The sequence below is a fragment of the Petromyzon marinus genome, chromosome 21 (genome assembly GCF_048934315.1).
Source record: "Petromyzon marinus isolate PM22_M1 ecotype Great Lakes invasive population chromosome 21, UKy_Petmar_22M1.pri1.0, whole genome shotgun sequence".
In the NCBI taxonomy this organism is placed as follows: domain Eukaryota; kingdom Metazoa; phylum Chordata; class Hyperoartia; order Petromyzontiformes; family Petromyzontidae; genus Petromyzon; species Petromyzon marinus.
In genome coordinates this window covers 1,161,211-1,186,020 of record NC_133687.1, presented here as the reverse complement: position 1 = coordinate 1,186,020, position 24,810 = coordinate 1,161,211, and the positions used below count along the sequence as shown (strand labels likewise).

Here is a 24,810-nt window from a genome sequence, read left to right as displayed (position 1 = left end):
CGAGCCTCCGTCCAGCAGTGGATTGACCCTGGCTCGCGCTACCGACCACGATGATGAACGAGAGGAATAATTGTTGCCGTTACGATGACAAGAGGCGTGCCGTGGTGTCAGATCCGAGGTTTTCCCTCCTCCCCACTCCCACCACTCAGTGTCCTCCAGAGGGAGTTTTGGTGTTCATATTCTTTGGGTCTTTCGTTAAAGTCACGTAGATAGGTTGAAATAAAAAAAAACTACGACGTTTCGATCACAACACAAGCGATCGTCGTCAGGAAGAAAAATAGAGTAAAGCTACTGAGGCAGACTGTTTAAAAGATTTAGAATGGGTGTAGCCCAAGGATCATAAACCAAGTGGGCAGGGCTAGTGATATTAATGAGAGAGATTAGCATGTTGTGGGCGGGGCTAGCTATGTTAATGTGAGAGATTTCCACTTTGTAACCTTTGGGCTACATCCATTCTAAACCTTTAAAACAGTATATGAATTACTGCAGTCACGAAAGCTTTAAGTGAAGTTTTGGTGTTCTTGGTCAGAATGTCATTCGTATTGTTTCACTCACTTGGCAACAGACTCGCAGCGTGTGTCGAGATGCTGCGTTTTAAGCGGCTGGTGGGATCAACTTTCTAAATGTCTCCCTGGAAAAAAAACAGTGCACGTACAACTTCTGCAATGGGGGTTTCTGATTACATTTTAAATATACTCTTTGGTTCTTTCGGTAAAGTCACATAGTTAGAAATAAAACTAACTACGTGACTTTACCGAAAGAACCAAAGAGTATGGATTCCTGCAGTCACGAAAACTTCAAATCAAGATTTTAAATACAGTATATTTTTTTTTAAATGTTTTTTTCCCGCGCTGAGTTGTATTAATTGAAAGCCGTTAACTTTCCGCGATTAAAAAACGCCCTCTGTGTATAGGTAGTGCAACAAGTAGGTTGATGTATAACCCAACGAGGTGTCATGCATGGGGTGTAGTTTGTGCACTCAGGTTGAGCTGAGCGGTGGTGGCTATCCACGTGCCCTGTAACCCAGCGCTGTGGAGGCAGCAGAGAGGGCTGGTGGATCACAACGGCAGACGCTGCTGTAAAACTCAATTCCCGTGGGCGTCGAGGAGGAGCCGTACCGCTGGCTTTGCCAGGAGAAGGCGGTACAGCAAGAGTGTCGACACCACCTGTTCCATCTGTACGGGGATAGAGCGTTTCCCCCTCGCAAGCGTGGGGTTTTCTCCGGGTGCTCTGGTTTCCTCCCACATGTAAGCACCCATTAATTAACCGATAACACCTGAATACATATGTAGAGGACCGCGGGGCTTGGGCAGCTGTTGGTGCCAACTCATCACCTTATTGCTGCCTTCCCAATTTTCTGTCGTTCTCTCTCTCCGAGAGAATGAATCCTGTCCGGCAGCGAGTTCAAAGTTTAAATTATTACTCCCAATATTTTTGAAGCAGCCCACTGAAGGGTGGGTGAATCGTGTGATGAAGACATTTCATTTTCAAATCAATGGGTACGGTCCGAGGCCTGCAAAAAGTTAAAGCCGGTTTTTTCCACGGATAGTGCTCACCACACGTGGTTGTGGATTTTTCCAGTGTTTCACTTAAACCTACGGTAAAGTTATCTTTAACGTCAAAGGGAAATGTTTGTTCACGTTTTTTTTTCCATAACACTCCACCAATGAACTTTTATTGGCCGCTGTAAAGACGTTTGCATCCCTCGGGTGATGCTGCCTCCAACTGCACCAATGTTTACTCTGGGCCCAAAAAGGTGTAAAAATATATACACCTGACTCTGCTTTACGGAAATGACCAGGTTTGGTCCATCGCTGTCACAGCGGTGTCGTGGTCAGCACACAGGACAATACAATCCAGGGGTCAGCGGTTCGATCTCCCTGCGTGGCAGTTAAAACTACGGGTTTGGATCATTGTCATCAGCCATGATCGATACACCACTGGTTGAAGGACTTAAGTAACATCTCATGGTCCTGCGATGTCACGATTCGACCAGTTTTAATACAAAGCACGTCATCTGGTGGTGATGCTGCTGCTGCGTTGGCAGTGGCGCATAAATAACAAAAAACAACTCGAACACATTTGCCGCAAAAGGAAACATTTACAATGTGCGACGCTTCGGGAAATGACCCTTCACATTATTACGTGCTATGAAGAAGGTCCGTTGCTCGAAACGTCACCTATTATATATGTTCCTTTTAAGGCCTCACACATACAGCGTTATTGACGATTGTTTTGACATGCATGTGCATGTTAACGCCGATTAAATACCTGAGACCAAAATACCACTCGCATATTTTGACCCCCCGAAAAATCAACCCAAAATCCACTTCCCCTGTAGCCGGAGGACTCCAAACACCGACCTCGTCTTTAGGGCTGTTATATATTTGGAATTAGATGAGCCCGTAAAGATCTAACTTGTTATACTGTTGTTGTTGACCGCACGGAATTACTCAGGGGGGTCACACCCCCGGTGATCAATTATAGGAGGTGCTATCGGCTAATGGCTTTGGGGGATGAAGACCGAATACACGGGGGGCCACACACCTGTGACCACTCTCCCAATCCCAAATCGCCAGTGATTACAACTGAGCAATTAAGTTATGTTTAATTGCTTCAATTATTTATGGACAGCCCCCCCCCCTCTTCCTCCCCCCCACCTCCCCTCTGAGGGGGAGGTGGGGGGGAGGAAGAGGGGCGGGGGCGAGTCAACCACGTCATTGTTCAAGTGGAAAAATTAGGACGAGAAGTTTAAATGCGGCGAGCAGGAGACACTTTGCTCGAGATGGTGTCAGGGGTTCTTAGAATCGGGAGTCCCGGGTTGGAGGTGAAGGAGGCTTGGGTCCCGAGTGATCCGAAGGCTTAGAGGAAGTTGGGTGAGACTCTCTTCCTATCGTTCTGCTGTCCATACAGAGTTGTAACTTGCCTTGTGTTGGCACCGCGAGCCCTGCCGTGTGCATGTCAGGGGTTACGGTTATGGGTGAATGGGGAGCAGCGGCAGTGCCGGATTAAGCTAGTGCGGGGCCTGTAGCATATGTTATAAAGGGGCCCTAAATAAATAAAAAACACGTAAATATTAAAACTAATATTTTACTTGCATAGTAAAGTAATTGTATTTTTTCATTTGCTATACAGCCAGAAAACACGACAAATCGCTAACCTTAATCACCCACTCGTTCATAATAGTTGAAGGCAGTATAGTACTATAGTAATAGAGCAGGTGCAGATTCACTGAACCGAAATTAATAGCTTGAAAGCATTTAACGCGGGACCCTTGAAAATGCGGGGCCCGTAGCTACTACATGTGTAGCTACTTTTGCTACTAGAAAAATCCGGCACTGATCAGCAGTCGTGTAGCAGTTAGCGCGCTGTGCTACAAACCCGGCAACGCGTGTTCGATTCCGGCTCACGGCCAACACCAGTGGTGATTATTTGAACCGGCCCTAGATCGACACGGCCTCAAATGAGTACTTGGTGCGGTGTGTAAACATCGCCACTGGGGAGAAAAAGGCGGCCGGGCGTGGTGCTGGCCACCCACCCCTCCTTTGTCTGGTAGGATGGGGTGGCAGGAGGGGGCTTTTCCTATTAGGATGGCGATGGTTTAGCTTGATTTGTATGTGTTTGGGTGTTTACCTTTCTTGTACTTTGCACTGCTCTCCTGTTTGTGTATGGTTTGTTGTTGTAACGTTCTTACCCCATGCCCCTTATGGACATCTGTGAAAAAGAGCTTAATAGCTCATAGGATTCCTCCTGTATAAATGCATATTCTGATTTTCTCATACGATCTGCTCGTACAGTCTGTTAAGGCGATACGGGAGATCTTTGTCTTTGTATGTGTTACATGAGCCTGTACGAAGCTGCTTAAGAACCAGAGTAGTTTGAGAGGGAAGTATAGGGGGTGTGTGGCAATGTGTGCACCTAGCCTGGCACAAGCGCTGTAGTGCCGCCACCGCTTACTTAGTGGCGAATAGTGCCCATTGTTGTTACAATGGTTGTGCGTGTGTAAGCGCGCCGCGCTACGAACTCGGTGATCGGTCTTTGTCGATTCACGTTCACGGCAAACATCGGCGGTGAGTGACATCTGAACAAGTCCAGAACCTCTCCGAGGTGAAATCGGAATGCAATGAATTAACACGAGTGCGATGTGTAAACATGGGAGACAATAGCGTACGGTGTTGGTTACACCACCTACTCGTGTCCCGTGCCGGCCTTAATTTGGGCTCGCGAGGATCAATTGCCCCAATAATTTGTAAAAGTCTATACGGGAGTTCCGTGTACGTGGCGTTGTTATACCTTAACGGCCGGGCGTGGTGCTGGCCACCCACCCCCTCGTGTGCCGTGCCGGCCTTCATAGGTGCTCGCTAACAGCACTTGTCCCAACAGTCTGTTAAGGTTATACGGGGGATCTTTGTCTTGTTATACCTTCAGCTATAATGAAGGTAATTTGTCGGTATGGTGTGTTTCTTGTGACCAGGTGAGCTGCACTATCTTTAATCAGCTGCATAACGCTGTGATAGCTACCTGGTCTGTCACTCCACACGTTAACGATTTGGACACGATAATTGATAATTGTTTTTTTACCCTTTTATCTGGCAACAAAACTGACACCTTTTTTACAAGGAGTAATGTTTACATTGACCACAATACCTGCGGTCGGAACGACAGAAAGCTGTCTCGGGTGTGGACCAATCAATTTCAAGGACAGTGCATACATTATCAGAGTTGTTTTTTGATTGCGTTCCGACCGCAGGTATTGTGGTCAATGCAAACATGACTCCTTGTAAAAAAGGTGTCAGTTTTGTTGCCAGATAAAAGGGTAAAAAAACAATTATCATATTTTTTTAGTGGCAAATGAGGTTTCCAATGGTGATTTGGACACGGTCCCATCAAATAGCTCCCCCCGGCAGGCATGATTGGATCGTGTAGCTCACATGCCAAAACAGCTTCTGTTTAGCCGAATAAAGGGAGATGAAACGGGCGCGGGACGGGCTAGACAAGAGATGGGGCTGATGTGGTACTAGAGGATGTGGAGCTGAGTGGACTTGCCGATGACTGGTACAAGCGGCGTCAAGATCGGACTCTATGGAGGAGGCTCGTGAAGGACGCTACTGGGCAGTTGGAGGTAGTCGCCCTCCAGCAACAACGGAGGGCATAGGAGCGAAACTCACAACACCGAGCGGAGCGCCGGGCGGCCAAAACACAGCAAGTTGGCATAGTGGTGAACACAGGTGCCAGTCATCTCAGTCAACCCATGGCACCTGGGTCTGTCCAATGACCTGCCAGCAAGACTTCGACACTTCACGTGGCATCAAGGTGCACCTACCCTGGCACAAGCCCCGTGAGGATGTCACCGCGACTTAGGGGAGAACGGCGGTTGTTGTAGTGACATGTTGTGCGTTTGTGTGGGGAGCTGTAGCGTCGCACGTTAGCGCGCAGTGCTACGAATCCGCCGACCCCAGTTCTTTCTCGCTCACGACCAACAACAGTGGCGAATATTTTGATCAATATTGGGCCTCCTCTAGGTCGACTCGGTCTTAAATGAGCAAATGGGGCAGCGTTAATAACATCAGCACTGGGGAGACAAAGGCGGCCGGGCATGATGCTGGCCACCCACCCCCATCGTGTGCAGCACTTGCCCCAACAGTCTATTATAGGGAGCGGTCTTTGTCTTCATTTCACGTCTGTGTGGGGGTGTGCAGCACCGCGCAACAAAACAGGCGATCCGAGTTCAACCCAGGAGCGTGGTGGCACCGTGTTTCGCCAACTGCACTGCGATCTCGGTCAACCTGGGTTAGACTCCGTTGCAAGTCATTTACCTAAACCGATCTTATCTTCTCAAGATACTGTATATAACGCACCTTTACCAAGGCGCTTTAGAGCAATCATAACATACATTGGATGACCATGAATTGAAATTAATAATTGGGTTATTGTAGTGGTGGTGTAGTGTTGATGACGGTAGTACAAGAGGGATTGATGACTAGGTGTTGGGATAGGCCATGGTCGTAGCTGAGGGTCAGCAGAACGCTGGGGGGCTGAAAAGTAACGAGCCATCATTGTACTGGGAAGACAAAGGGGGTCGGGCGAGGGGCAGGAGGCGGAAGGGGGGGCCACCGCGAGCAAACCCTCCGCACCGACGACGACGATAACTCGTCTAGGTCGACTCGGCCTTAAATAGTATTCACGTTGCCGTGAGTTTTGAATCGTCACGAACGGAGGGAGAGAGGCAGAGAGGCGCGGATCTGACCCCAGCATCCCCAACAGAGGTCGATGCCCTTGCCTCACCGGCTAATAAAAACAGACTCATTCGTCAACGACAAGAATAGGAGCTCGCAAACAACACGCCGTGTCTATATAGGTTATACGGGGTGTCTTTGTGTGTATTTTTAATAAATGTGCTGAAATAAAATCCGCATCTGATGTCAAAAAAGGAGGACGAATTGCTCGCTCAGAATCAACAGTCAGACCCACAGGATATTGCAGACGAGGCAGTAAATACGACACCGCGTGTTGTGGAGCGAGGTCGATGTTCACGTCCACGCGTTCTCTACGGTTTCCCATGTGGGCCAGGTAAGCGTAACCCCGTATAGCATCGTCATTAGCCGTGGTCTATCCACTGCTGGATGAAGGTCTCCTGCCCTACCCCTCCAAGCCCTTCATCATACCTCAAGAGCCGCTTTAATCGCTCCATCTCCGCGGGAATGTCCCTCGATCGTGGCTCGTTCCACTAGGCGAGTACTGTATGCACTGCATGTTTGCTTCAGTGTGTCACTGTGTGTGGGGGGGAGCGGTGGTGCAGTGGTTAGCGCACTGCGAACCCGGCGCCCCGAGTTCGATACCTGTTCACGGCCGATACCAATGACGAGATAAATTAGTCATGGGCTTCCTCTAGGTCGATTCAGCCTCAAATGAGCAGCTGGTGCGGTGTGTAAACATCGCCACTAGGGAGAGAAAGGCGGCCGGGCGTGGTGCTGTCCACACCACCTTGTGTGGCGTGCCAATCTTCATAGGCGCTCGTTACCAGCACTTTCCCCACCAGTCTGTTCAAGGCTATAGCGGACCGGTTCACATCCCTCGCCAATGATGTTGGTCTTGCTCGGGAATGGACTTCAGGTCGCCAGGTTCGTGGCGCAGTGCGCTCACCACTGCACCACCGCTCCCCCTGTGTCAGTTGTATCTTAGTAGTGTGTGGGAACTCCGTTACTTCTGTCTGTCTGGTGAAGTATAATGAAACAACACGGCATAGAGGGAATCAAAACCCAGCAGTCGATTGATAAATGGATGTAAATGTTATAAATACGTGTCTGTCTATTTAACACGTAGGCTCTCTGTGGTTATTAATTGGGTATGCGTGTATAGTGTCTCTATATGTCTATCCGTGTATACTGTCTCCATGCGCGTATTGAATATGTCAATGCGTGTATTTGTGTCATAATTTACAGTCCATTGTCAATGTCAAGCTCTCAGTCGTGGGGGTTGCTTAACCATACTTCACCACGCTGGTCAATACAGGTTGGTGAAGGGCGGTTGCCCAGGACCAGTAAGACACCACTTGCCACTGATGTATGTTGAACTTCTTTCGCACCGACTGAAGCCAACCGCGCTGATCGAAGATGATTTAACTGACGTTATATCCGGTCACCCAGCTCGTAACGCAGTGCGCTAATCACAGCACCACTGCTCCCCCGTGTTTATATAGTCTCGTATTGTATCGCATTTATCATTGGCGAGTTATAGACTATCTGTGTACATGTGTGCGTTGGTGTGTGGAGAGCGGTGGTGGAATGGTTCGTGCACTGCGCTACGAACCGGCGCCGCGGTGGTGGGATGTTAACTTCCTCACTTGGTATACAGGAGGTCGTGTGTATATTTGGGAGTTTGTGTGTTCTCTCTCTCTCCCCATGGTCGCGTGGATTTTTCTCCGGTGTTTCCCTCCACATTTTTAATCATGCGTTTAGAGTATTTGGCTGCTATACATTTCCACATCATAAAGCACTTCGTTGAGCTATCATATGCGGCCAGGTCGCTTCTAAAAAAAACAGCTACATAGCGCAGTGCACCTTACCTGGTAAAATAAAAATTGTTTATAGTTTTGTTAATGACGGATATCTGAACAGGTCCTGGGCCTCCCCTAGGTCGATTCAGCCTTAAATGAAAACCCGGTGCGGTGTGTGGTAAGTACCAATACCGGAGAAACAAAAGTGGCCAGGCGTGGTGCTGGCCACACCATCCCCGTGTGTGCTCTTTACGGTCACAGCACTCGCCCCAACAGTCTGTTAACGGTTACACGGGGGACTTTGTGTTTGTGTGTATGTATACTATACATCTAGTTATATATTTAAGTCGGCTCCAGTTTAACAGCAGAGGTCTCACTCCGAATCAGTCGAGCGGCAATATCTTTTCATCGGTTGCGTAACGCTGTGTGGAAGCTACCTGGTCTGTCGCTCTGCACTAAGCTTCAGGTCTTCTCGGCCACGGTCATTCCCTCCCTTCTCTACGCTTGCGAAACGTGGACCCCCTTAATGGAACATCTTCGCCGGTTAGAAACATTTAGGCTAGCCTGCCTACGATCCATCCTGGGTTTAACCAGGCTGGATTGTGTGAGGAGCTCACAAATCTTTGAAAGATCTGGGCAAGGTCCCATCGGTGAGCTCCTCCGGCAGGCAAGGCTGCGTTGGCTGGGTCATGTAGCCCGCATGCCCAGCCACCGCATGCTGAACCAGCTTTTGTTCGGCCGGATCAAGGGGGCTAATCGGGCACGGCACGGGCTAGAGAAGAGATGGAGTGATGTGGTACAGGAGGACATGGAGCTGAGTAGACTTGCTGATGACTGGTACCAGCGGTGTCAAGATCGGCCTCTGTGGAGGAGGCTCGTGAAGGACGCTATTGGGCAGTTAGAGGCAGTCGCCCTCCAACGACAACGGAGGGCGGAGGAGCGACGCTCACAACAACGAGCGGAGCGCCGGGTGGCTAAAGCACAGAAGGTTGGCACAGTAGGGGGCACAGGTGGTGCATCAGCCAGTCATCTCAGTCAGTCGACCCGTGGCACCTGGGTCTGCCCCGTGACCTCCTGCCAGCGGGCGTTCGACACTTCACGTGGCCTCAAGGTGCACATGGCCTGGCACAAGCGTCGTGGTGACGTCACCGCCACTTAGTGGCGAATGGCGGTTGTTGTATACATCTAGTCTATGTTAATGTGTGATAGCATCTGCTATACACGTCTCTGTGTGCGTATGTCGCATATAGCTTGTGTATGATCGTGTATTACATGTTAAATGTTCTCCCTTATAAGAATGTATGTCTTTACACATCTAGCCGGAGAGTGTGTTTTTCGATCTTAACATTTACTACCATTTTAATTCTATTAAATGTAGCCTTTTACTGGTATATGTGCTAAGTCACTGGGTATTTTTTGACACGTAGTTCTTTCACAACCAATTTTTATGATTCTTATTAGGTTTCATTTGGGTTGGATCGTCGTGGAATGTAAAATGTAAAAAAATATATGTATAAATTTTAACCCTCCACCACCCGACATAATCAATGAAAGATATCACGTCGGGGCAAATACGCCAAATGATTTAGTGTTTCTCTCAAAACCGGAGGAGGAGAAATGTTGGAAAGCGAATACCAAGTTGACAATTGTTATTTTAATCGACGTTTCGCTGGAGATTACATCCACCGTGATTAGGAGCCGAGCTTTTTGTTCACACGCGATATTGCTGTATGTAGTCCCCAGAGAAACGTCAATTAAAAAAAACCCACCAACGTCAACATTCCTCCTCCGGGTTTTGCTGACAATCCAAATCATTTGTCTAATTTGCCCCAACGTGAAAACTCAATTTGATTGACTCTGCCGGGTGGTAGAGGGTTATGATTTAAATTAATTTACATTATACCTACACGATCTAACCGAAAATAAACGAATTATAACTCACGTTGGAAAGTGTCTAAGGTACGTGGTGTTTCTTCACGCATTATATGATATCAGTAGAGTGGTGGTTCTGTACAGCATCTACCAATGTCTATCGTATTAAGACACTCTGTACATTATTAAATATTTGTATTGAAAAGCTGTCCAAACCAAGGTCCGCGGGATAACTGTAACCTCCGAATTGTCGCTTATTCCCTTATGATCTTCAATAACACTTTGTACGCATATGTAATGTTCCAAATAAGGTTTGTTTAATAGATGCTTTTTGAAACAGGAGTATTTCTCCATAAATTTGGCTGTCACTTGATGATACTAATTGTAATTACCAGCGATACGTCGTACTCGAATTGTAAATGTTGTGGTTTTACTCTCTAACACACCGATGTGCTAAACTAGTAATTAATTTGTATGTCTTGTTTACGTGAGAAACCTTATTAATTGCCTGTGCCGGGTGGTGGGGGGTTTAATCACACATTTATATGTACTCGATTTAACCCAAAACAACCTCTTATGGATAATATTGGTCACAAAAGCTTGTATTAAATTCTCTATTTAAATTGCAAAAAAATTATCGTGGCAAATAAGGAATTTGTTCGTGTAAACATTTCGTTGTAAATCGATCCACTCGTTGTGTTGCAACAGCTGATACCACTTGTCTTGTCTATGATGCAGTCATTCCATCTGTTCATAATAAAACGTCGTACTCAAATTGTAAATGGTGTGGATCTACTCTTCAACACACCGGTGGGCTAAAGTAGTGAACTATTTGTCTTTTGTCAACGTGACACATTTTTAATGATTGACCGTATCGGGTTTTGGAGGGTTGCGACACATTTATAAATAACGCGATCTAACTAAAAAACCTTTATTATGAATAATACTGGTCGTGAAAGCCAACGTGTTAAACTCATTCCATATGGTACAAGAACGTTCCCTGTTTTAATACTGCCAAAAGCAATGGTTACTTCTTCAAGTATGAAATCTGGAACCATGTCCTCTTACTCTGACAATTATTTTCCTAGCAGAGAGACATAGGAGACATAGAATAGACAGAGGAAGACAAGGGGACAAGCATGATGCGGACCCAGTCCCAGAGAGAACTATAGGGAGACAGAGATGGACTACGGCTTCCCCCCTGGCTGCCTGCCAGCTTTTCCGTGGTGTCTCAGCGAGTGTGAGAGTCAATCGACATGCACAACGCTATATCCAACTAAATATTATTATTCATGCAGTTCTTCAATAACTAGTTGTATTGCACAATGCTTTAGGCTATGATACAGAAAGATATAATCAGAGGACAAAATACAAATACAGGGAGACAGAGGGAAACAGTCTTAGAAGTTTATCGACAAAAACCATAACAATTGATGAAAAATAAAATATTTTATCCTTTCTGGCAATAAAACAGGTGTTAAGATGTTCAAACACCAAATTAGGTACCAGAGAGCTGTAGGCCAATCAGTTTCAAGGGTAATGCATATATTATCAGAGCATGTTTGTTTACATGTTTTGCCGCAGGTATGGAGACTTGATGCCTTGAAAAAGGTATCTAACATCTATTTTATTGCCAGAAAGTGTAAAACCTATTCTTATATTTCATAAATTTGATACTGGCAAATATGTACCATAGATATGACAATAACAACTATAGTATTTAGCTTTACATTAGAATTTGGCTGAATCTGACCCAGAATATGAAGTAGGTTACTGAGAAGATATATCTATTGCTGAGTTTTTATTGCTCTCCCCTCGAATGGTTGCAGGTTTTTCTCCAGGACTTCCGATTTCCTCCTACAAGTGGACACACCGAATGCTCAAGGACAGGAAGTGGCCAAACATCTTAGAGGATGCTTTTCATTTTCCCAAACTTGTAAGAAACAGAGACGATCACGAGCTATAGGATTTATTTGCCCCAGACACTGACGCTGGGTGAATGAGAGGGGTGAGACAAATGCATGCAAGGAACAGTGGACAAGTTGGCGAACGAGCAACTGTAAAGCGAGCAAAGCCCCTTGACTGATTGAGACGCTGGACACTTGAGACGTTCGAAGGGGGGACCATGAACTCTAGCCTGGCTCTGGGACTCATGGACGGGGATCCTGGCCACAATGCCTCCCATGTGGAGCCACTGCTCTGCCTGATCCGGGAGTCCGGTCTCCGCTGCCGCCCGGCACGACTGTCCGCACGCACCGCCAACATAATCTTCATCGCCATGATCGTTTCCATGGTGTTGAACTTCTTGGGGAACATGACCATCATCACGGCCATCTCCTACTTCAAGCAGCTGCAGGTGTTGCCCAACACCTTCACCTTCTCCCTCGCGGTGGCCGACATCATGGTGGGCGTGGTGGTGATGCCCTTCTACATGACACAGTGCGTCTACGACTGCTGGTTCTACAGCCACGCGTTCTGCAAGGTGCACCACTTCCTTGACGCCTTCATCTCCACCGCCTCCACCATGCACCTCTGCTGCATCGCTTATGACCGCTACCTGGCCATTTGCGACCCGATGCACTATCGAGAGCGCTTCACCTGGAAAACGGCAGCCCTGCTTCTTGCTGCCGCATGGCTTGGGTCGCTGCTCTATGTGGTGCCCGTGATGCTGGGATGGATTGTCATTGGCATTGAGGACATGATGGCCAGCCGCACCTGTCCAGACAACTGCGTCTTCTACATGAACAAGGTGTTCTCGAGCTGTGGGGCCTTCTTCAGTTTCGTGGTGCCCATGACGATCATGACCCTTGCCTACGCGAAGATTTACCGCGTGGCACGCAAGCAGGCCCGCTCCATCAGCGTTCAGCAGCAAGGGGGTCAGGGCAAGTCGGGCTTCAACAAGCAGCAGTGGGCGGCCATGAAACGAGAGCACAACGCCACCAAGACCGTGTCCATCATCCTGGGCGTCTTCATGTTCTGCTGGGCGCCATTTTTTTCAACCATCGTCAATGATCCCTGGATCGATTTTAAAACAAATTCCATTTTCTGGGACATCGTGAACTGGTTCGGGCACGTCAATTCAGCCATCAACCCTTACCTATACGGGGGCTTCAACCGCACATTTCGTAACGCCATCCGCATCATGTTTAGCCGCAAGTTTTGGCAGCCTGGGAGCCGCTCAGCCGAGCTGTGAGAGTCCAATGAGGCCCTGAATTAGATTTATGGATTATAATATAACATTAAATTTAGTTTATGTGTGTAATGTGTTTGATGGTTTCTCAGTTCCATTATTAGTTATTGAACGGGGTTGCGGGGTGAGGTGGAGACAGAGAACACGTGGGTGTCTTGGAAAATGTTATACTTTGGGCATATGCTTCCTTACCGTTGGTTGACACTGCCTGCCATATTCTTTGCACGAGGATATATTTTGGATGGAGGAGGCCAAAGGGGTCTCTCATAAATTTGGTTGCTTTACTCCCATTCTACTGTCGCGGACACTCTCCTCACAAACACGCCGAGACAGGTCAAGGTTCAAATCCGTTTATTCCACCTCTGTAAAACACAGCCACCTCCTTCATCCACAGCTCTCTCCTCACATCCCTCTTCCGACGTGCCTTTTTATCCCCACAGGTCCCTCTCCCATTTCCTCCCCCTCCCCTCATTACTGTCACCTAATTGCCAGTTGTCAATCGCCTTTTGTGACATCTCGGACCATGTCTCCTCATCTCCTTCCACCAATCACAGATCGTCATACCGCGGGTGCTCGTTATAATTATTGTGATCGGTGCTTTTCGGCTGTCATGTTAAATAACTGCCACTATGAGGAACAGTATATGTTCAGCTCTCTTGCAAACCCTCTCCTGGACAAAAATCCTCCCCGTACCGTGCAGGTCGAAATAGTTATTTTACTAGATTTCATGTCAGTCAGCCTAGTGAGTGAAGCAGGGGGCATAGATATGGAAGCATAGTAGTACAATACAATATTGGATTTTGCTGCACTACCTTCTATCGACCACAGCGTAGTCTGCTGTAGCAGCCTTTGACAACCTGCTGTGCACGGTGATTGCCCATTCAGGTGATATCCAGTCTCAAAATCTGCTTAGCTTCTGCGATCATCTGACAAGATCGGGTGCATATCAGATAAGCACCCATTTGAATCAATTAGTCGCATGCCCCAAGAGGAGGCGTAGCGGTCCTCAATACTGTACATCGCCTGGGCATGCCATTCTCATGCGTCCGATGCCACACCAGGTGTAGGCTAAGATTACGATGTCTGAGATCGGCCCCAACGGTGTGCATCCAGGTCAACCTCGGCCTGCCCCTGGGCAGCGTCCAATCTCGAGCAAGGCCATCGATAATTGCGCGGATCTTCCAACATGTTAGCACGGGCAATGTGTCTGCAAGAGCTGCAGCCTCCTGGTATGATGTCAGACACCGGCTGACGTGCTGCTTGATGACGGGCTTAAGAATTTGTGATATGCTCGCTGAAGTGTACCTGAAGTATCCATCGGAAGGACCACCGGTCAAAGGTGTCCAGTTTGTTGTTTAAATATGGAGTCATCAACCACGTCTCCCTGACATATAGAACCTATATAGACACATTTAAATGTCAAGGGAAACTTGTAGTCGGTATATATAGGCCTACAATAAAGTGGTACATAAGTAACTTTCATTTAAAAAAAAAGTGTATTTCCGACTGTATAATTGAATGGGAATTTAATAATTAAAAAAATACACGTAATGACGTCAAACAGACCAATGACGACAATGCCTTAATTGGCTGTAAAATATTTACATGTCTAGAGGACTGGAAAGCAGCAGCAGTAGCTACGGACACCATCAGAAAACAAAGCAGCCAAATTCCAAAATAACAGAAAATAGAATGGCGAATGCGGAGATTACAGTAGAGACATTGAATGTGAGAACACTTTGGACAAGAGGACAGTTTTTTTTAGGGATAATGTCAAGAAGTGCACACTCCGACCACCTGTTTGTCAGAAAGTGCATGCTGTGTCAAGAAGTGCACGCAAGTGCGTGCACTTCTTGACATTATCCCCGCGCTTGATCGACGAGTCGGACTTGTACGCGTGTGTGATGCATGTGTGTGAGGTGTGTGTGTGTGGTGCTTGTGTGTGTGGTGCATGTGTGGTGTGGTGCTTGTGTGGTGCTTGTGTGTGTGTGGTGCGTGTGTGTGTGTGGCGCGTGTGTGGTGCGTGTGTGTGGTGCATGTGTGTGTGTGGTGCATGTGTGTGCCTGGCATGTGTGGTGCTTGTGTGTGTGTGGTGCATGTGTGTGTGTGGTGCATGTGTGTGTGTGGTGCGTGTGTGTGGTGCATGTGTGTGTTGTACGTGTGTGGTGCGTGTGTGTGGTGCATGTGTGTGTGGTGCGTGTGTGTGGTGCATGCGTGTGTGGTGCATGTGTGTGTGGTGCGTGTGTGTGGTGCGTGTGTGTGTGGTGCGTGTGTGGTGTGTGTGGTGCATGTGTGTGTTGTGCGTGTGTGTGGTGCCTGTGTGTGTGGTGCATGTGTGTGTGTCTGGGTTGTAGTAGACAGGGCGTGGGAGATGTTTTCCCAAGAAGGCCGTCAAAACAAACGTCGACTCGCCCGTTCGCTCGGAGGTCGCATGTGGGAGGAGAGCCTCTCTCATTTCTGGGAAGAGAATTTCTGCTTTTTAATCACACACACACGCACCACACATACACGCACCTCACACACATGCACCGCACACACACAACACACACACGCACAACACATGCACCACACCCCACACACACACACGCACCACACACACACGCACAACACACACACACGCACCACACATGCACCACACACACACATGCACCACACACACACACCACACACACACACCACACACACAAGCACCACACATGCACCACACACGCGTACAAGTCCGACTCGTCGAACGATCAAGCGCGGGGATAATGTCAAGAAGTGCACGCGCTTGCGTGGCTTCTTGACACAGCGTGCACTTTCTGACAAACAGGTGGTCGGAGCGTGCACTTCTTGACATTATCCCGTTATTTTTATGTATATTGAACTTCTTTGGCACCGTACGTATATAAGGCGCCAACCTCTCCACAGTCCACGCTAAATTCGACCGAACATGGACGGTGACGCAGGGAGGTGAATGTTGGCACTCAGTGGCTGAGTCGGAAGTGAAGCTGCGATAGGGTTAGACGCTGAATATAAATATCACTGCAACTCCCTTTTTTCAGAACCATTTATTTTGGTGAAAGCCTATTAAGGACGACTGCGCCGTCCCATGCACACCCTTGGCGGTGTCATTATGATCTATACGGCATCTACTGCTTCTTTTGTTTGGTTGAACAAAAATAGCATTCAACTGAGCACATTTCAAAACTGTTTCTTTCCCTCAACCTTTGTTGGAAAGTACAGGGCACTGTACACGGACGTAGGGTGCTCATGTGAAATGCTTTGAGAGCATACCGACCAACGAATTAAAATAACCCACAGCAAAAATGCTGCTGCAATGTAACAGTAATCACACTTGACTCGCATTACAGAGATCAACAAAGTTCGTAACTCTTCCACCTCTAATCCACCCAGCAGTATAAATGGTACACTACAGGTCAGTCGATTTGGCAGGGTGAGTTTGACTTCTATATTTGGGGGGGGGGGTGCAGGGGTTCGCTTTATCCCTCACATTAGGAATCGTGCATACAAATAATTAATTTCTTTATCTGAATTGTAAACTAATGAAAATGCATTAAGCTGCCCAGTTTGGGCGGAGCTTTGCCCCCCCCACCCCCGTGCCCCCTCCCCCCAAACTCCGCCCATGGGTACACCCACCTCTTCCAACACGTCTGGTTTAACGTGGGAGAGTAGACAAAACACCCACAAGAGCCTCTCTCCATTTGGGGCTCTTTAGCCAGGAGTGGTGTGGGCAAGCTAATGAAGTATGCACCTTTGTGGGTTTTTTTGTAATTTTACAAGTTCTAAAACTGCTTTGACATTAACTTTTGGCTGTCACTTTCATTATAATGCCTTGATAAGACTAGTCGAATAAAATAGAGTGCAAATGGTATACGTTATAGATTGAAAACGTATGTACACGTCCCATAACGTGTTTGCTATATATGTGTCAATCCAAATCCTGGGCAGCCATACAAACGAGAGGTTCCATCTCAAGGGAGGTTCCATCTCAAGGAGTGTTCCAGGTGAAATTTTCAATAAATAAGTCATGAAACTGACTAAAGTGGCGAAGTCTGGTCAAACAACCCCCATGACCCACACGTAACGGGTAGGCCTTCATCCAACAGTGGATTGACAATGGCCTGTAAAAAAAACCCACCATGTTTATATACGTGTTCCATTGTACCAATTCACATTGCCAATGCCACGTGCAAAACGGTTTCATGAGTGGCCACATTTAATGTTCATCCAATTCCTTTACGTTTTTTGCATTTGGTAGGAAACAGAAGTGTCCGCAGAGTCCCATGCATACTGGAGAAAGCTCTTGTGAAGTATGTTCAGCATACAGTCTGTTTTCCTATGACGCGTCTTCATAACGCGAATTGAATCTAACGTGATGAATTTATTACAGAACACATTTTTATAACGCGGATGTGCATTGGATATAACGCGATTGAGTGACCAGAACTACGTCGCACGAGCGACTAAACTGCAGTACTGTAGTCCCCAAGACATTCATACATGGTTAACTCGATTCAATCAATCTGTATTTTATGTGCCAATATCGCCCTCAATAAAGTAGGCATAAGTGCACATTGCAACACAACGGGAACAACACTAGAGCACGATTGATTATCTGGGGTAAAGATGTGGTTACCACCTTTTCCACTGTAGACCAAGCCGGGACATCCTTCTCAGGCAGTCTATCAACACTGTGCAGTGTACTGTGACAAAGTACAACAGAATACAACCAGGTCTCAGTACACATGAATGCCTACCACCCAGCGCAGTTTTGATTTCTCAGGTAGAAACTCTATCTCACACGAGCACGAAAAAATCCAAATAATTTCCCAGGTGAAACATTTGAATCCAAAGCATTTAATTAAACTGACAAAAGTATTGAAGTATGTTCTAACAAACCCCATGACTTACACGTAATGGGGAGGCCCTGATCCAGCAGCGGATTGACAATGGGCTATAAAAAATAACCGGCATGGTTACACACGCGTTGTATTGTACCGATTCATTTTGCCGTTAACATGCAAAACCGCTTCGTTAGTTACCATAATATTTATTTATTTATTAAATTCCTTTTAAGTCTTTGTACTTGGTAGGAAACCTGAGTTCCAGCAGCACATTAGGAGTTAGTCCTTCATAACTAATTTTTGTTTTACACCTTGGCAGCATCCGCAACATTAAATAATCTGCAGTATATCTCGCCAAACGGGTTTGACGAGCAGAGAGACATTTATCTTGGAAGGCCAACCCACACCCCAGGTGTTGTACCTGTAAAAGAGGGTGCGGTTCGACATCACGCACTTGCATTCACAGTCAGGATAGTCAGAGCTTTGCCCCCCCTCCCCCCATCTACTCCCCTCCCCGTGTTCATAGAGCTTCTTACCTGAGCATCACCTTACCGAGGGGAACTTGCAGTTGACCCTGAAAGCCAGCAAGGCCGCGCTGCTGAGATGGGGAGGAGGGAGAGAGCGCTCTGGGCACTAACTAGAGAAGTGATGTCGGACGAACTCCTACATCTTTGTACAGCCTGCCACCACCACATTTCAGTACAAATATATTCCTCCCACCCAAACACAAATTTAATTTTACAGGTGGTAAACCCTATCTCAAGAGCGCAACATTATCAAAAACATTTCCCGGATGAAATATCTCAATTATAAAATCGTAGGAATTAATCTGAATGGCAAAATATGGCCAAACAACCCCCATGACTCACGCGTCACGGGGAGGCCTTCATCCAGCAGTAAATACTAAAAACACTAAGCGTGCTTGCACACATGTTACATTGATAATACAATATAACTGTCGTTAAACCCACCACCACCCGACACAGCCAATTAGTAAGGTTTGCCACGTAAACAAAACATGCCAATTACAATTGGCATTAGTAGCCCACAACATTTACAACCAGCCTCATCAAGCGACAGCCAGAATTGTGGGAAAATCCTCCTGTGTATGTCTTAAATAGAGGGATAAATGTGATGTTGTCACTTGTGAGCCAATCAGGTGCAAAGATCAGAGGGGAGGGGGGGATTAATATAATAAACAGTTGCCTTCCCATTCATGGGGACCTCAGTAACATCCTTCGTTATCGCTTAAAGTCAAGCAAGCCCTTTTGGATCCACTTAACCTTAAAAAAACTAGCTTGTTTGCCCGTCCTAGGACGGAAGCTGTAATATTAAAGATGTACATTTGCGTTTTCTTGTGTGATTGTAAAATATGTAAGGGAATGTTGCACGTAAAGAAATGTTTATTGAAATGTTTAATGTAGCATAATTAGGAAGGGTAAAGTAGACGTACCTTTTGTTTGAGGTGGCGAAGAAAAAAAGAAGGCACGAAATGCACTGCGAAGCCGCGTATATGTATTAATTGCCTTAACTTTGTATAAAGATACGTGAAATCGAAAGGGAATTTGCGTTAAAAATTCGTCATTGCCACTCGACCTTCTGTGTTATTAAAACAAAGTAAACAAATGAATAATAATGAGGGGGGGGGGATGTCGAGTGACGTCACGCGCGGGGCACACAGCCTTTTTTTGCTCGTTATATTAGTTTCTGCGTTGATCTCTTTGTTAGCTTTACTTTGCATAAAGAAAGGTGAAAATGAAAGGTTATTTGCGTTAACAAATTTAAGTTTCCACTCCACCTTGTTCATGTGGAGTGACGTTACCCGTTCATGATTATGAATGAGTAGGGGGGTCCATATGATGGACCCCCCACCTCTTCACGATTATTAATGAGGGGGACTGGTCCACGTGGAGTGACGTCACGCGCGTTACACACTGACATTCTTGGCTCATTATATTAGTTAATGCGATTTCAACCCCGATGAAGCTTGAAGAGCTGAATGGAGTTAAAAAATATAAAAAAAAACACCTTGTGAAAGACCCAAAGCAGAAATTCCCTGGGTTTGATCTTACACGAAGCTCATGGTCCATTCTGTAGTGGCCCTTGAGAGCCACCCCCCTGCCCCCTTTCCCCCTCATTCCGCCCCTCCCTCGGTGCTGCGCGGTGTGTTGGGGGATGAACCCCGATGGATTGATAGGGAAGAGGAGCCGGGAAAAGAAGCCGAGAGATATGGATCTGGAGAAGCATGGCATGGCGGTGCGGGTTGCTGCGAGGTCACCTCAAATTTCAAGTTACTAGAATTTCGGCGGCCACAGTACTATAGGCCGCCGACATTCTCAACACCTGCCTCACCCGTCGCCCCCACTGATGACCTCTTGCATCCCACTGGGATTTTTGCACACAGCGTTGGTGTACGGTGCTATTTCAAGAATATTTTGATGGTTTTTTTTCCTGGATTTTCTGTTTGCACAGTCACATAATCACTTTAAGATGTTTTCTTGTTCATGTTTTTATTTTTTGTTTGTTACGGTTGCACCCGATTCAAGAGCCGAATGGCTCACAGGGCTATACCAAATAAATTGAACTATAGAACTATGGAACCTTCCACCCCAATGTGTGCAGATACTACTGGCTCTATTTGTATGTAGAGTGTGTAGGTGTCGGGGATGCTGCCCTCCGTCTCCCCGCTCCCTTGAGATCCGAGGCTCTCCGCCCCCGTACTCGGGGGAGGGTTACTGCCCTCCGGCTCTCTTACCCTCACCGTTGCTGCTCGAGGCATGGTCCACGGCTGGTGCTTAGCCACCGGGGTCAGTCTACACACACTCTACGTACCCAGGCACCAAGAAATCTGACGCCGCTACCTGCCCGGTGCCGAACACCAATCGCACGCGCGGGACTCGGGGTCGGAGGTCAGAGGGCAGGGGCGTCCCCCGTGCTCGCGCACAGCCGATTGGAGGAGATACCCCGGAGCCGATTAAAGGCCGTGTAAACAACCGTGCGTGCGCGCCGCCCGTGCCCCCCTCGCCCTCGCTAACCACGAGCTACACAGTTAATCTTGCGTACGCGATGTTCGTCTACCTTGCATACATGGTAGCTACGAGTCACATGTAGCGGCGAGCGTATCCAAACGGGTAGAATACCCGCTGGTGCGCGAACACAGGGCACTCCAACGAGCAGGCTCATGAGTGAACGTGGGCGGCGAACGCGCACACGCGGGCGAAATTCACACTAGCGCGCAAACACAGGGCACTCCACCGAACAGTTGGGTGTAAATACAGTGCACCCCGGCGATCCGACTCACGACACCCCACCCTCCTCTTCGCACTCACAGAGACCACATGACACGGTATATACTCTACTGACGATTTATTCCCCGCGAATAAACAAACTAAACTACGCGTGTCAGTGTGGGCCAGCAGGGCAGGTATAGCCTATCCCCCGGTGGTCTGGGACTCATTCTATCTTGACTCTCGCTCCACTTACTCTCCCGTAGTTGTTAAGCCCAAACTCACCTCTCTCTTACGTATTCGCGGCTCTACTCTGTTTGTGCTGGAAGCCGTGGAAGAGCAATGCTGCACGTAGTCTTCGTGGGGAACGGGGGCCTGGCTGCGCTGGGACTCGTCTCACGGACGATCCAGTGGCTGGCGCGATCACTCCTCCGATCTTGACCCCTTGAAGAACACAACTGATCCTCACTACCTGATCCACCCCTTTTATTGTCCTTACATCAAAGGCAACGCGCCGCCGATCCCCTGGCCTCTCGTCCAATCAGGAGCCCCGGATTTCCCGCTCTTTTGATAATCGAATTAGTGCTTTCTCCGACGTCTGCTTTTTGCCCCTTTGAACAAGTGCACACGTCCTACACGGAGAGGAGGGCCCCATGTCTTCCCCGCCGCTCGTTACTCTGCCCCACCCTCTACCTGCCTGCTGACCCGTGTTGAGTGTGGATGTTTTCTATCCGCGGTGGCTCAGCAGCCCCCGTCGTGACCATGTAACTACAATCCAGGTCACGGCGCCGCGGTGCACATTAGCCTCGGGGTAGGTAGCCCAATTCCCTGGTTGCAGGAAACCGTGAAGCTTGGTCCCATGAGGGGCTTCTGGGTGAAAACCTGCTGCCCAGGTGACCTCCCCTCGGGGCTCTATGTGCGGGGTATGCGTGTGTTCAGGTGGGAGTTGGTGAGGGACGAGCAGCATCGGCCCCATCGCTCGGAGGTGGCGGCGTCGCGGCCACTGGGTCAGCAGAACGGCTTTGCTGCTGCGGCATCACAGCGGCGGGCCCGGCCTCGGCGGAGCAGCTTCGCTGCCGTGGCACCACATAGGCATACATGCCTACAAAATATATTTATTTTGTTTTGAAGGCGTCCACAATTTTTGGAAACCTTTGGGATCAAATTTTTACCTCTACATCTGGGGGAGGTCCACTTTCTATAACTTTGGGGGGGGGGGGTGGGTGGAGTGAAACTTTTTGGGGGGTCGACACTTTTGGGAAACCTTTTGGATCAACTTTTTACCCCCAAATCTGGGGCCGGGGTCTACTTTCTATAACTTTGATTCAGGTTTTCTGAAAGGCTCTTATAATCTAGTTGATGGACAGATAGACAAACGGACACGGAGCGGCTTTTATAATAGATGAGGGTGAAAAAACAAGACAGGTGCCTCATCATCCATCCTGATTGCGTGCTGCTGAGGGCCTGGGAACGACACGGTGTGCTTGGAGCGTGACGCTGGACTGCGAGAGAAGAGGGGGAGAGAGACGGGCATGGAGCAATATGGCGCGGCCATGCAGACAATTGCATGGTCGCCTCAAATTTAATGTTGAGAGGGTGGAACGTGAGGCAAGCGCCTCCATCCTCTTAGCATGTGCTGTTGGAGCCTCAGGAACAATGTGGTGCCCGCGAGGATTGCGATGCAGAGCTGTGTGAGGGCGAGAGAGGCGCGCACATGAGCTGCGGCCTAATGCCACGTGGAAGCCTGCCCTTCGCCTGCAAAATCGAGGGATGTGCTACCTTCTGCAATGCTGTAAGGAGGACAGTCCCGGGTCTGCTGAGCCCATATGAGTCGATAAAAAATATACAAAATTTTAACTTAGAACTTTCATGACTGCAGGAATTCATATTCTTGGTTCTTTCGGTAAAGTCACGTAGATAGAAAATAAAAAGAAACATGGCAGGACCAATACTTCTGCCATGACTGATCATTACTTTAATGCGGCTGGCTCACATGAAATGTTTTTATCTAAGACGTTGGTACTTTGCAAGCCGACTGGCTATCATCAAAGATTCGTTCACGAAGCCATCCATATGTAGTGTTCGACTTTACGCGGACAACTTCTGTCTTTCTTCGAACACCGCTTTATTTACAACATTACACATGTCCTCCACACTCCACAGTATCCTGGTCACCACGGCTCGCTCGCCGTGCTCCTCTCGTCTCGCTCACCATCTTTGTCTCCCCACTATCACTTCACTTGCTTCGCACTCAGCGACTCCCCGTTCAGCAACTCCACCCACTGTGTCTTCCCACACAGCGACTTCGCACACTCCGCTCACAGCGTCTTCAGCTCCGCTATCGCTAGGTTCTCTCCACTCCTGGCTATTCTCCTCAGCTCCTCCACACACAGCGTCTTCGCACACAGCGACTTCGCACACTCCGCACACAGCGTCTTCAGCTCCGCTATCGCTACGCTCACTCCACTGCTAACTACTACGTCTTGCTTCAGCTTCACTACCGCTACGCTCACTCCACTGCTAACTACTTCGTCTTGCTTCAGCTTCGCTATCGCTACGCTCACGCCACTGCTAACTACTTCGTCTTGCTTCAGCTTCGCTATCGCTACGCTCACGCCACTGCTAACTACTTCGTCTTGCTTCACACTCTGTTCCAACTCCGTTTCCCACTCTGTCTCCAAACTCTGTTTCCAAACTCTGTTTCCAAACTCTGTTTCTACTCTGTTTCCAAACTCCACGTCTTCCTCGTCCAGCTCCCAACTCCAACTTTCGCTCTCTGTGTGTCTCCCCCAATTTATCCCCATTCTCATTATCGCTAATTAATTGGCCCGCGTGCCTCCGCACGCTTCGCGTCCTCAAACACCTGCCTTTCTCCAGACATCTCGACGCCTCCTCGCCCTTGACAACAGCCACAGCCAATCACCGCTGTTGCTGATCCTCTGGCTTAATTGGCCCAACCGTTACCTCGTCATCCCAGCCTTTGCACCTGGCTGTCCTAACACGACCCACACTGTTTTCGCCTTCTCCACAGGCTGACTCAAGATAACCCACACTGTCCATGTGATCATGCAATCACGCAGTTTCCACAACACACCTTCATACTCCACTACACATATATACAAACACAGACACAATTTCAACCGAGACGACGGTTATAAACTCAGCAATCATTGGAAAGATGTCATCAACCACTTTGGATCATGACTTGATTTGTGTTTTCTTGTCAACCTCTACCGTCAGCAGTGTGGATGTGTGTAGCGAGGTGCAATGCTCCCCCCCCCCCCCATCTCTACCCCCCTCTCTCCCCCTTTCACTACCCCCTTCCTCCCCCCATTGTCTAACACAGTTGGACTGTGCCCCTCGCCTTCAGCTCCACCTCTATCTCGCGCTTTACTCCCCCTCTCTCCCTCTATCTCTACCCCCCCTCTCTCTCCCCTATTTCTACCCCCTCCCTCCCCCATTGTCTAACACACTTGGATTGCGCCCCTCGCCTTCAGCTCCACCTCTATCTCACGCTTTACTCCTTCTCGCGCTTTACTCCTTCATTAGCAATGGCTGCCCCCGTCCATGCTGTTTACGCCACAGCTTTCCTTGCTTCTGCCTCACAACTCTCGTCACCCGCCCACTCACTTTGGAAGCCCTTATAAGCAGTTGCATTTGGAGGCTTGCCCCCTCTTT

The 24,810-nt window shown here is 48.2% G+C and overlaps 1 protein-coding gene across 1 annotated transcript; it reads left to right on the top strand.

Annotated features, from left to right (window-relative positions):
- The first annotated feature begins 2,725 nt into the window (after nucleotides 1–2,725).
- Nucleotides 2,726–14,907, top strand: LOC116944681 (trace amine-associated receptor 365-like). The gene is made up of 2 exons (XM_032958445.2): nucleotides 2,726–2,876; nucleotides 11,698–14,907. The coding sequence occupies exon 2, from the start codon at nucleotides 11,994–11,996 to the stop codon at nucleotides 13,059–13,061; it is 1,068 nt and encodes a 355-aa protein (XP_032814336.1). The 5' UTR covers nucleotides 2,726–2,876; nucleotides 11,698–11,993; the 3' UTR covers nucleotides 13,062–14,907.
- Nucleotides 14,908–24,810: the final 9,903 nt, after the last annotated feature.